This window comes from Dermatophagoides farinae, chromosome 4 (genome assembly GCF_024713945.1).
Source record: "Dermatophagoides farinae isolate YC_2012a chromosome 4, ASM2471394v1, whole genome shotgun sequence".
NCBI classification, from domain to species: Eukaryota; Metazoa; Arthropoda; class Arachnida; order Sarcoptiformes; family Pyroglyphidae; genus Dermatophagoides; species Dermatophagoides farinae.
In genome coordinates, this window is record NC_134680.1 from 4,005,731 (window position 1) to 4,020,542 (window position 14,812).

Sequence of the window (14,812 nt, forward strand, 5' to 3'; positions counted from 1 at the left end):
ATTTCCGTCAATGATGCATTTTTTCTTTGCCAACAGGCTTTTGGATGAAATTGATTTCAATTTCTACACACACACACACACACACACACATACACACAATCGATACATTCATCAATCATAATTTGAAAAATATTTTCATATTTTTTTTCAAATGTAAAAAATTTAAAATAATAAAAAATTCGAATTTGAATCATGATTCAAATTCGAAAATTTTCATCGAATATTGTTGTTGTTGCTGCTTTGGTGATGGGTGTTTGTTGGTGTACCAACAACAACAACAACAACAAAAATTCATGTATACAGCAGCAACCAATTTTATCAATGAATTTATCGATTATTGAAAATATAATTGATTATGGTGAAACATTTTTGGATCTACAAGTTGGTTCAAATCTAACATTAATCTGTACAACGGATATTAATAACAACGATGATGATAATACTACGGAAATTAGCTGGATTCTACCCGAATTTCATCCGGTAAATAACATGATAATGATTTATTTATATTAATAGAATATTTTTTCTCTATTTATTGACCAACTTCTAACAACATACTCATACAGTATTATGATACAATTCTACCTGAATATATTCAAATTGAAGAACGAATATATCGTAATCAAACGGGAAAACCATACAAACGGGAAAGTCGTTTAACGGTAATCGGTGTCGAAATAAATGATGTTGGATATTATACCTGTACATATCGAAAATATTTACATCTTATTCATGATGAATCGATTGCTTTCAGAATTCATGGTTCATTGAATACTATTTATCTTTATGTAACCGGTAAAATAAAACAAAAAAAAATTGTTCATTTCAGCTTATTTTTTTCTGTTGAAAAATATTGAAATTTTAGATTTTGAAAATTTATTCATAAAATCTTTACCAGTTATGATGGCCATCTATGGTCGTCCAGGTGAAATTGGTTGTCGACCATCATCATCACGTGCATTGATTGAATTAATATCGGTGGATGAATCATCACGTACACATCATCAGATTTCCTATGATAAAAATGATGATTATGAATGGACAAATTCATCATCATCGATGGTTATTTATAATTCACGTCGTGGATTTCTATTACCAAATCTAACTAATGATCATTATATTTGTCGTGTATATCTTACTAAATTCATTGAAGAATCATCGTTTAATATAACATCTGATGATAATATCGTAATTCATTTTACAAGTTTGTTGATAATTTTTTAGTTAATTTTTTTTATTTAAAGAAACTCTCTAATCCACAATTGAATAGATGGCGTCGATTATGCAACGAAACCGATAATTATTCCTAATGGACAGTATCCATATACATTTGTTGGACAATCATATCGGTTAAGTTGTTCAACGGAAAAATCTCATTCAAGTCAAATTTTTATTAAATGGAATTTCGTGAATCAAGCTTGTTATGAAGTTTGTTATCATTTCGTAATCATATTATTTTTTTGAAAATAACCGATGAATTTGTTTATTATTTTTTTGGTGTAGCAAAATTCATCATCATCATCATTGTCGACAATGATTAAAATCAGTGATGTTGAAACAATTATTCAAAGTAAAGGAAAGGAAAAAGTTCGTCAAAATATTACGTTCATCAATGTGGATCGCCGTTATGATGATGCACAAATCGAATGTATTATAACCGATGTATCAATGGCTAGAAAAATGACATCATTTTCATTGAAAATATATGGTAATTATTCATAAACCCTATGACTTTTTTTTTCATTTGATCTTTTCACCCAATGTTTTCCATAAATTTGTACCCGGAAAAACAAAGAAAAACCATTCCTGAAGATTATTCCATTATCACAACCAAATCAAATTTATCGCTGTAATTCTAAGTGGCAGTATGAAGTAGATATAATAGCAATACCGGATGATATTGATTTGATACATCTATATTGGTATAAACAGCCAAATGTTATGAATCGATCCATCAATTATGGTGATACACGTATTGTATTATCAAAACAATATTCATTAATTATTGATCGGGATCATAAAAATCACACAATAAATAATGATAATATTTTTGATCCATATCCGAATCGTTTAATACGAGCAAGTATCGGTATAAAATATTTATCGCCATCCGATAGTGGTGATTATCTTCTTATTGTCGATTTGATGGATGGTCTTTTACGTCATAATCAATTGTTTGAGTTGAAAGTTCTTGATTGTCATATAAGTATGTACACGAAATTATTTATTTTTTTCATATTTCTCAATCATTATCATCATATTTCATTTGATTTTTTTTTACGGAAAAAATCCTTCACTTTTAGGCGATCTAGATGATAATTACATTGTATATATTTTAGCCATTGCTGCCGTCATATTCATAATGTTATTGTTCATATTTTTACTTGTAAATCGTATACGTATTGAAAAGAAAGCTAAACAAGAGCTAGAAATTCTTAGCATCAATCTATTACAATCTTCTAATGTACGAAATAATAATAATGATAATGATGATGGTGGCCAAAATGGATCAAAGATTCGAAATCTAATTGATCCAAACATACCGATACATGAACAGATTGATCTAATCCGTTATGATCATCGTTGGGAAATATCATTGGAAAATATTGATTTTGATCAAACACTATTATTGGGACAAGGTGCATTCGGTAAAGTATATAAAGCAATTGCATATGGACTTGATCAACGTTATACGTCGTATGCTTATAATACGATGATGATGATCAATAAAAATAATGAAATGAATACCGAAAATGATGAAAATGATTGCGGAACAATAGTTGCTGTGAAAATGTTAAAAAATTCTGCTACAATGGAACAATTGAAAGCATTATCCATTGAATTGAAGATAATGAATTATATTGGTCATCATATTAATATTGTCAATTTACTTGGTGCATGTACTTCACGTTTAATCAAAGGTGAATTATATGTTTTAATGGAATATTGTTGTCATGGAAATCTACAACATTTTCTACAAACCAATCGCGATATATTTATTGATATTAATTACGAGGATGATGATGATGATCATTGCGATGATGATGAAAAACCAAAAACCAATCTAATATCATCATTATTCATTGATGATGAAGAATTTAATAATAAAAATGATGGTAAGTGATGATGAAACCTAACAATCTAATAAATCCATCATCTAAATATAAATTATGAATTTGTTTGAAAATTTCATTTCTAATCGCAATTTCTCTTATTTTCATCTTTCCCTCTCATGGGAAATTTAAACAGAAAGAATTTCATGGATAGAAATGAAACCTTATCCAAATAATAATTGTTCTGATAATAAGAACAAAAATAAAAACAACAAAAACTTTAATGAAAATGAATGGAAAACATTGTCAACAAAAGATTTACTTAGTTTTGCATATCAAACCGCTAAAGGAATGGATTATTTGGCTAGTAAAAAGGTTTGTTTGTTTTGTTTTGTTTTGTTTTGTTTGTCAATGCAATTGTCTGTTTTCATTTGTATACACAAATTATAAGCTAATTATAACTAATTGATCTTTGCTATGAATGAATGAATGAATGAATGAAAACTAAGAATATTACTATTTTTCTTGATTTTCATCTTCAGGTAATCCATAGAGATTTGGCCGCGCGTAACGTTCTTTTGTGTCAAAATGGGATTGTAAAAATATGTGATTTTGGTCTTGCACATGGTGGTGGTGATGTCGGCGATGATGATGATAATACTGTAAAATTTGGTGACAATGGTAAACATCATAATGGAACAACATTGCAAGAACGTTTACCAGTGAAATGGATGGTAAATAAGTCATGTGAAAAAAAAGAGAAAAATCGAATGAGTTAATCAGTTTTGAATGAAATATTCTGATGGAATTTTGTTGTAATCATTATGGTTGATGTCAGTTTAATGATGGTGGCTATATTTTTGTTTTCATTTATTTGCAAAAAATAGGCAATCGAATCATTATTGGAAAGAAAATTTAATACAAAATCTGATGTATGGTCATTTGGTATATTTCTTTGGGAATTATTTGCACTTGGTATGGCACCATATACTGGAATAAATTTTGATGCTCGGTTTTTGGACAAATTACAATCCGGTTATCGTATGAAAAGACCTAGATTTGCATCACAATCAATGTTTGTACAATTAATGATAACTCTTTACAAAAAAAAATCGATTAATTGATCAATCGATTTCGGTTCGAAATTCTCATATATAGCTATGAATTAATGTTGAAATGCTGGTCGATGGATGCGAATAAAAGACCCGATTTTTCAATGTTAGCCCAATTTTTTTGCCGTTATGTAAATGAAAATTTTCTCATGGTTTGTATTACTTCATTTAATCCAATTAATCATTTTGACATAACAGCAAATTCAACAAAAAAAATCAAATTATTCATTTTCTTACATTTTTTTTTTTTTTTTTTTTTTTGAAAAACAGAATTACGAACAAATTTCACGATTATATAGCCATATTAATGATGATGACAACGAAGTGATCACCAATGATCGAAATGAAACACATTTCTATGAAGGATTAGATCCAACAATGACAACGGCGATGGCGAATAATGATAATGAATATTTATACATGTCGGATAATCAGAATAAAAATATTCAATCAAATAAATTTTGGAACAAACCTTCATCATCAATCATTGTCGATTGTAATTATGTTCGTATGGAATCATCGACCATAGTAACAACAGCAACAACAACAACAACAACAAAAGCCGCAGCCACTAAATCGAACAATATTATTATTCGGAATTAAGCAACAAACAAACAAAAAATTATACATGAATTTATATATTTTTTTTCTTCAGATTTTTAAAAACATCAAATTATAATTATCATTTTTGCTTATCAATCGATGTCACTGTTGCTGTTTTTGTGATCGATTCCATCATATCATTGGATTGGGATCGTATTCTTTTCAATTTATCTATGATACATACGACAAATGGATGTTCAATGATAAATTGTTTTGTTGCCATAAAACATTGTTTCATTGAAGCCATCAATTCGGTTACGGTTAATTCTTTGTTTATGATTTTAACAACAATTATACGTAATAATTCATGTACAATGTATACGAAAACCAAATAGACAATGAACATACATTTAGCTAAACAATTATAATGATTCCAATCACTAAAGGCCATTATACGTGTAAAATGTAACCATATAATCGGTGCCATTACAATCATGACGGCAAATGTATTCCAATATTTGTCCACTAAAGCAATCCAATATTCTGATGGCATCATTGCTTGGATTTGTTTTTTGAGAAAATCAAGCATTTTTTTCTAAATAAGGCACAACACACACACACACTACTCACAGCAAAATACAAATGAATAAACTTTCTTTTCAAATAAAAAACTTTCACGAGAAAAAAAAATCTTTTAAAATAACAAATAAAATTCTGAATGAATGGGTGAAATGATGTTTGCGCGTTTTTAAATGTAGAAATAAAAGAACAATTCAATAAAATGAAAAAAAATTCGAAAATGAAATAAATTTTATATGCTTTTTCTCCTCACCAAAAATGAAAAAAAAATAAAAATATTTTCATATACAATATTCTATGTGAGCAAATATAATTTAAATGTGCTTGTGTGTGTATAAAATATTCGTATACGAATAAACTGCAGTTAGATTTTTTTTTTACAAAAACAAACAAATAAACAAACAAACGAACAACAATCATAAATATGAATGGAAATGGAATTCATTTTTTTTTTTTTTTTGGTTCTGTTTTTTTTTGTTTTGTTTTGTTTTGGATTTGTTTGCATATATGCATATATGAATATGTTTGGTTCATTTTTCCAGACATCATTTGTGTATCTGGTTCATGTCTGATTGCTGGTGATCCATTAGTTTCATCATATAAAAATCCTGTCTGGTATTGTTATTCTGTGTCTGAACGACAAATTAAATTCACATACAATTCCATATATGGTTTCATTTTTTTTTATTGTTGGTTCCATTATGATTTACCACCACAAAAAAAAACAAATGAAAAGAAATTAAAATAAACACAGCATCAATTGTTGATGGTGGTGGTGGCAATGTATATGATGTATGTGATAATCACAATTCTGGTTGAAAAATGACAAATTTCATTGTGCCAATTTTTTGTTGTTGTTGTTGTTTCTTCCGGTCTATAATAATAATAGTAACATTGATATTAAAGTTGTGTCAATAAAATTAAAAAAAAGAAATGAGTGTGTATGTGTGCAATATATCGAAAAAAAAGAAAAAAAACAGAATTGATTTGCGAGAAACAAAAAAAAAATAACAACAACAACAACAAATAAAAAGAAACAGGAATGGTTAATGTAGAATAAACAAAACAAACGGAAAAAACACTGAATCTTTTTTTTAATGACGACGACAAAAACATCTGCATGTAAATGCAATATTGTCAGTGTGTGCATGTAATGTGTGTACTTATGCAATATAATTATCTATCATCTTGATTGGTGTATTTGATGATATTTTGATGATGTTTGTTTTTTTCGTTTTGGTACCGTGTTTGAAATTAATAATGGCCTAAAGGATTTGTGAGAAATGGGCAAAAAAAAATGTTTATAATCGAAAAACAACAAGAAAAATAATGGAGAATTTTTATTTCAAAACAAATCATCATCATCACATCAATAATCAATAACCGCATCACATATACATGTCAGAATACTGTGAAAGTAATGCAAATTTTTAGTGCAATTGACAATCGGCTTCAAATGACAAATGAAAATTTGTTGAAGTTTTTCGTTGAAGGAAAACGTCGGAAAATTGCGAATGAAATTATGTTCTTATTTCCACATTTATTTAACAGCACCGAAAACTACAAACAGTGGGAATATATGGGGTGTGAAATAGTAAAAGATCAATTATTGACATTGGAATTTTTGACACCCAACAATTATAAGAACATAGACATCTTTAGAGCACAGCCGTTTATCATCTTCAAAGAAGAAGATAGTAATATCTGTAAATACGAATATGGTGGTCCAAAATACATGATCTTTAATTTGGCTAAAGATTGTGTGAAAGAATTAAATATCGCCCCACATCAAGAAGTTTAAACAAAGTTTCTTTATTAATCAACCTGAAACATGTGACGAAAGTGGGACATCGACACAAAAATACTGGAAACAAACTTCATGTCAACCAATTGGATTGGTTGATGAAACAGACCCTGACGAAATTCAGATATTACCAAATGACATATTACCAAATGGTAATGTGGCATTTGTGCATCCGATAGTTGAATCAAAACAAATCATGAATTTCAAATTATTATAAAAGCGAATTTGAATTAATAATAAAGTACGGTATTTTATATGTGAAAATTATATGTGTTATTATCGTCTATTTTGATAAGCCAGCAAGATTCGAACTTGCGCTCCCAATGGGAAATGGATTTCAAATATATATGAATTGAAATGATGATGATGATGTTGATGAAGGCGAACAAAAATTCGATTTAATTCATATGTGCAATATAAAATGAAATTATATTCCAGGAATTTTGGATCAAATTCTAAAAAATAATGATGACAATAAAACGGTGTTGATGTTTTGATGTTTTGATGTTGATGAGAGAGAGAGAGAGAGAAAATGTTTTAGAGTGAACTGATAAATTATTAAATTTTCATTCATTCATTGATTGTTGATTTTTCATCATGATGTAAATTGAATGTGATTTTCACTTGAGATTCATCATCACTATGATCATTATCATCAACATTCGAATTGATCATTTGATTATTATCATCATCAACAAAACGTGTATGGCAAATAATTTTACAATTGAATTTATCACAATTTTTTGGCACATTTAAATTTTGATTATTATCATCATCAATCTTATTTATTTGTTCATTGTTGTTGTTATTGTCATCGATGAATTTTTCTTTAATTGGTCGTAATATTTGATTATTTAATCGATGATGATAATGGCCATGAAAACTATGATGAAGTGGATAATGATGATGATTTGAATGTTGATAGCCAATTGTTTTCTGATTATTTAATAATGATGGTGACGAATGTTTCCTATGTTCATCATTACGATCACCATCATCCATTACTATAGCTGGTTCAATCATTGAATGACGATTTGCTACTTGGATGGTTGCTGCAGCTACTGTTGTCGTAGCCGTTGGAGTTGAACGACGACAACGATGTTGTTTCATACAAAGAATATTCAGATAACGTACTAAATGTTTAATCTCCTGACGATAATGGTGATTGAGCCAAAAATAAATGAATGGATTATAACACACTGATGACATTGCAAACCAATGACAAATGAAAAATATATTTGGATCACTAATACGATTACTTGATGAGAAATCTGAATTTAAATGAAATATATTCAATGGTAACCAACAGATTGAGAAAACAGCAACAACTAATGCAAGCATTTTAATTGATTTTCGACGTGATCTTTCACGTAATGTATGGATACTAGCATGATATTTAGATAAATTTGTCAATGCTATTGATCGATGTTTGCTTTGTTTGTTTTGTGAATGATAATTTTGTTGTTGATCATTATTATTATGAATAACCGTAGGCACCATTGCACTTTCGATGGAATCCTTTTTAAAAATGGCTGCTGCTGAATGATTATTATTTGATGCTGCTGCTGCTGCATTTGTTGTTTTTGTCATTGTTTTCATTACGCAATTATTATCATTATCTAAATTTTCATCACTTGTGTTTGGTCGTATTAATTTATGCCATATATAAAAACTAATACGAATATATGCAATGGCCGTTATCGATAATGGTAATGCATATTGTGTTAGAAATGTAAATAATGTTACATAACGTCGATAGGATAATACTGGTTTTGGATATATGGCACGACAACGGTTTAGATGGCCACCAATTTGTACGACACGATTAAATATAACATTTGGTGTTGAAAATAATGCAGCAGCAATCCATATTACAATAATTATTGTTGATGTTCGTAATGTTGTTGTTATACGTTTATGTAATGGATTCAAAATTGCCTGATAACGATCAATTGCAATGATTGTCATTGTTAATGTTGATACATATCTATTTTTTTTTATAAACATATAAACACAAACACATACAGGAAATGGGAAAATAAAAACAAATCGTTAGTATTATATATGCAAAAGATGTTAAAAATAAATATTGTTATATATATCAAAATGAATAGTTTTATTTTGACAAACCGAAGCATAAAACAAACTCATTTCATTTCATTCGGATGGATATCTGTCTATTTGTTCCTGTATCAATGTCATTTCCGTTTTCTTTTTCTACTTGTCTTCTTTCAATTTTTTTTTGGGGGGGGTTTTGATAAGCTCCATTAGCCGTCAAAAAAATATAACCAAAATTGATTTAATTAAATACATTTTTTTGGATCTTTCACCAAATTTTTTTTTCTCATTCATTCACTACTGCTTTATCATTTTTTCATGGCAACAATATTTGTAGAATACGTAATAGAAAAAAAACTAAAGTTTTATTGCTTTAGGGCTTTACTTTTCAAGTTTTTTTTCATCCATCTTTTATCATATTTTTATTTAATCAGAATCTGTCCGGTCAGAATAAATATGTCATAATTAGACAGTAATATTCATATGTCAACTATTTCATTGTATTCATTTTAGGATACTAAGCTAGAAAATGAAATAAAAATAAGGATATTTCACTGACCAATAATAAATTAAACTTAAATATATATATATGACGACAATGATGAAACTTCATGACTTATAGATTTTGATTAGATCATCATCTTCATATTACAATTGAAATAAGTGAAAGAAAGAACGAATGAAACAAAGAAAAAAAAATGATTGTCGCTGTCGTCACAGTAGTTGTTGTTGTTGTTGTTGTTCATTGCAGACCCAAAAACTTGCTGATCATTAATTATTATTTTTTTCTTTTCAAATGTTTCAGACAATTGTGTGTCTACAGATCACATTATCAAAAACAATGGGATAGAAATAACACAAAACACATTATGAAAGGAAAACAAAAACAAATGGCAAACAAATAATTAGGACCTATTAAACAAACTAGACTAGATAGACAAATAACCGAGCAGAAAATGAAGAAATCTAGGAATAATAAAAAAAAAATTCAATTGAAACAACTGAATAAATCAAATGATTTGACAAAGTCACTAGTTTGTTGTTTTTGTGTTATCTGATAAACTGAATAATTGATTTCTGTCTTTTGATGTCAGGTCTGCCGAATCTTATATAAACGAATTTTTTCAAAGTTTTTTTTTTGTTTTTCTTGGTCGATAGATCAAGATCAGTGGGAATAATAGAGAAAAATAATTTTCGTCATTTGTCTTTTTCGTTGATTACAGCAGAAAACTTTCATAGGAATTGTAAAATGAGAGTCATCTATCCCAACTGTACAACTTGATTGTCAAATTGTCACAACTTTTTTTTTATCTTTAATTTCGTATCTTTTTTTTTTGTCTAAAAATTTCTATTTTTCAACCACGATTTAACTGATAAATGATTAGTATAGATATGGTCATTATAGGATTTTATTCTTTTTGACATTTAACTATTTTGATCTAATGAATTTGATGTAAAACTGTATCGTCTGTTTGGTTTGTTTATATTTTATTTATCTTTTCCGTCTCAATTTTGTTTTCAAATTCAAATGTAACCTTAAAAATTTGTTATGTAAATGATCATCATATACTATAGTAAACTTTATATAAACGATATATAAGTGTGCACAGTACACTGAATCAATGAATGGAATTTTTTTTCCCTTTTTCCATGTTGATTTTATTCAAGCAAAAAAAAAATCAAATAACAAATACTATTTCGTTTTCATTAAAATAAATAAGTAGATTCTAACAACAACAACAACAATAACACAGAAAAAAATTGCGAAATATTACATTTAACACATAATCAATTTCTCTTAGTGAAAAAGCTAGAAAAAAATAATAATAACCATCTCTTTTTTTTCCAAAATTTCATTTCATCTCTCATCTCTGTTTGTGAATCATAAATTAAACATTTGACATTGACATGAAAATATATATTGTGTCTATGTGGTGTGTGTGTGTGTGTGTGTAACGATTTTTGTCATTAAATAACATGGTCATTGAAATGAAAATGAAAACAAAAGCAAACGATATTGGTGAAAAAAGAAAAAAAAGTGCAATATTTTCATTATCATCAATGTGATTTTTTTTCTTTTTTTTTTTGGTAAAAATAGAAACGTCTGGTTCGCAATAAAATAATGATAATGATGATCAATTGAAGTAAAATGAAATTGTAGCGGATTTTATTAGTTTATTATAAATAATGATGATTAAAACTTTATAGTTAATATATATAGTATTAGTTATTTATGGTTATGGATCCGAATAAACATTATTCTTATGCTTCAAATTCATTCTGCTTACTTACATAAATATCGCAATAATTTGCTGTTTTTTTTTTTTGGTTAGTAATATTTGAATGAAATTTTTTCAATAAATTAATTATGGCTTAAAATAGGATTATCATCATACCATATAATTCATTATCGAATAACAATAGCTATAACAAAACAAAAAAAACAGAAGCTAATATAACAAACAAATAGTATGTGAATAGGTGTGGACAAAATCGGATTATGTTGAAAAATGAAAAATAAATATATGAATGAATGAATAATGATTACTATGATATTTTTTTTTCATCATCTTCTGCGGGCGTATGCCATATATATTCTTTTTATTTTTATTCGATTTATGAAAAAAAGAGATAATAATTACTGTGTTTACATCACGAGTTATGCCTATAGGGGTTTTTTTCTGGTTATTTTGGAAGGTCATATCTGAAGTAAACATCGAAAAAGAAAAAGAATGACAAGAAAAAAAGGAACAAAAAAAATGAATTTGTTTCAATTTGTAATAGATCATTTTATTTTTGTCTTTACTTATTTTGTATCGTAAATGGCAATCTCATATTTTGATGTGTGCAAATAACCGGAAACTGAATGAATGCATTTCATCATATGACAGTTTCTTCTTTTTTTTCTCTTTCTCTCACTTGACATAACACATGAAATGAGATATTATTATTTAATTTTTTTTTCATCTTATGTTTGTTGTCTTTAATATAAAACATCAGATGATGATGATAAAATTTTCTTGGAAAATGTATGATGAATAAATAGAGAAAAAAAAATTCATGTTTAATGAATAAAAATAGACATTTTTTCTCGTTTTTTTTTGTTGTAACTCGCATATTTTTCTTTTCTTTTTTTTTTGATTTACATAAATATGAAAATGAAAAAATAATGTAAATAAAAAAAAAACAAACTTACACAGAGGTCACCTGCACCAATGGTACAAATATACAAAGAATCGAACCGAATGGCCATTCATTTAATAAAATTCTTGCAATATTAAATGGAATATTAACAACGGTCATCATTAGATCAGATAATGCTAGATTTGTCATTAAAAGATTGGTCGATATACGTAACGGTTTACGTTTGAATACAACATAACAAACGATTAGATTACCGAATAATGATATAATGACAATCGTTAAATAGAATGTTATAATCAATGTATTACGACGTGTTAATGTTGCACGATATGATGGTGAATAATTATCTGGATTCATTATATATTTACGCAAATTATTCAATGTTGCTGATATATTATGATTATGATCATCATCATCAATGTCATGATGTTCACCATCAATTAAATAATTTGATAATGATTGAAAATTGAAATTATTACTATTATTTTTATTATTAAAAAATAATGTTAATCTATCATTAATTTCATCATCATCAATTGCTGTTGTTGTTGTCGTTGTATTCATAAAAAGATTGTCAAATAATGATTGTGTTGTCGTTGTTGATGATGATGATGAATAATAATAATTATGATTATGATGATGATGATGATGATTTCGATGTTTATGAAATTTTATTGGTTGTTGATGATCGATCAACATTTCGCCAATGGTCGTCATCTTTATTCGCAATTATTGAATTTGTTTTTGGAAATTAATAAATTTAATAAATAACATCTCATCATAAATAATGATTTTTGTTTGACAAAAACACAGTGATATATTTTTCCATTTGATGATGACAAATCAAATATTGTGACATATTTTTTTTTTGTTCTGTACACTTGAACAAACAAACAAACAAACAAATTGGAAAAGAGAATTTTCCGATTTTTTTCTTGATAATTAAATTTCAGTCATTAATGATGATGATGATGATAAAAGCAAATTATTGACCAACAACAGAAATAGAATAATCGTTTAGAATTTAGTTTGAATCAAAATTGAAAAAACAGATTTGAAAAAACTTTGTCAAAATTCAAATAATCATTGTAAAATGATTGTAATGATTTTTGTCCATTCATTCGAGTTGAACACACATGTATTGTTTGAATACAATTGAATGATTTGATAAATGACTGAATCAAATTGTTCATTGTAAATTGATTTTTTTTCTTTGTTTCGTTCTTGAAAAAAAAACTTTCCGGTTTAATTGCGATTTGTTAATTCTGTTGTTGTTGTTGTTGTGAACACACAATAATCAAAAATTCCATTCAGGGAGAGAGAGAAAGAGAAGAAAAAAAAATTCTATCAAACATTCATCAGATGCTGATGATGAAATTCTACGATTGAAACTGTATGTATTTTTTGGAATTGTAAGTCAATTGTGTATGTGTGTGTGTGTGTGTATGGACTTTTATGGTTACACACCTACACAAACAGATTCTGCGTTTAACATTGAAAAAAAACAAAATGATCCATCAGGAATATGCGCTAAAGAATGATAAAGATGATGATAACCGTCTTCGATTTCATTGAAAGACAAAAAGATAGAGAAACAGAAATCGAGAATGCGTGATCAAATTTTTATCATTAGCCATTTTTTATCATTTCTAACCCGACTAAAACGATGAAAAGAGAGAGAGAGGGAGGGGGAAGAAAAGATTGGTAAAATTTTCAAAGAACAAAAAAAGAATTTATATTTTTTTTCGACAATGAATATCAATTTCAATGAATTTATTCAATTGGAAATTTTTGTACATTCATTTATTCGATTGTTCACACACACACAAAAACATTGATCATAATCACATTGTCATCCAGGACATAACCATAACTACAAGTTTATGATATGAATAATATGAATATATCAAATATATCAAAAAATTTCCATTTTTTTTCAAACAATAACTATTTTTTTCTGTTTGGAAAATTGATAGGCATCCAACATTTATGTGTAAGAGGATAAAGTGAAAAAAAAATGAAAATGTTTCGAAATCGTATCAGACAAAAAGAAAAAACATATAACGATGCCAAAAGCAAACTTGTCCAGAATAATAATATAAACTCAAAATTGCATGATGATGATGGAATAAGAATTTTTTTATTTTCATTTTTCCATATTTGTTAGGTGAACAAAAAAAAAAATATGATGAATAAAATTATTGTGCAAGAGTGAAAAAGAAAACAGATGATGATTTATAGAATTTTTTTTTCTCCACTAAACAATACAAGATCACATTATCATTTGTATTACATTTTTGGAACAGATTAAAAAAGAAAAAAAGTTTTAAATTGTTGAGCTTAACAATTTGAATAACATTTTCCAGTAGTATTCAGTTAGTCTTTAAAAAAAAGTCAGTTAATTGAAATTCAAATCGACTTGAAGGTCAAACATGGGAAACGAATAAATTTTTTTTTTCATCATTATCACATCGATAAAATAAGAAAAGAAGAACCAAAAAAAAAAAAAAAAAAAAATC

At 27.3% G+C, this 14,812-nt stretch overlaps 3 protein-coding genes across 3 annotated transcripts; 1 reads left to right on the plus strand and 2 right to left on the minus strand.

The window, feature by feature from the left end:
* The first annotated feature begins 83 nt into the window (after positions 1-83).
* LOC124490861 (uncharacterized) lies at positions 84-5,398 on the plus strand. The gene is made up of 12 exons (XM_075729845.1): positions 84-480; positions 567-795; positions 866-1,204; positions 1,271-1,428; positions 1,504-1,708; positions 1,796-2,206; positions 2,304-3,116; positions 3,250-3,428; positions 3,596-3,787; positions 3,941-4,128; positions 4,212-4,317; positions 4,436-5,398. Exons 1-12 carry the CDS (start codon positions 193-195, stop codon positions 4,766-4,768), a joined length of 3,441 nt encoding a protein of 1,146 aa, XP_075585960.1. The 5' UTR covers positions 84-192; the 3' UTR covers positions 4,769-5,398.
* On the minus strand, positions 4,848-5,297 carry LOC124489856 (uncharacterized). The gene has a single exon (XM_047052251.2). It carries the CDS (start codon positions 5,295-5,297, stop codon positions 4,848-4,850), a length of 450 nt encoding a protein of 149 aa, XP_046908207.1.
* Positions 5,349-13,446, minus strand: LOC124490247 (uncharacterized). The gene is made up of 2 exons (XM_047052718.2): positions 12,346-13,446; positions 5,349-9,078 (listed from the first exon to the last, which is right to left on the minus strand). Exons 1-2 carry the CDS (start codon positions 13,008-13,010, stop codon positions 7,662-7,664), a joined length of 2,082 nt encoding a protein of 693 aa, XP_046908674.2. The 5' UTR covers positions 13,011-13,446; the 3' UTR covers positions 5,349-7,661.
* Positions 13,447-14,812: the final 1,366 nt, after the last annotated feature.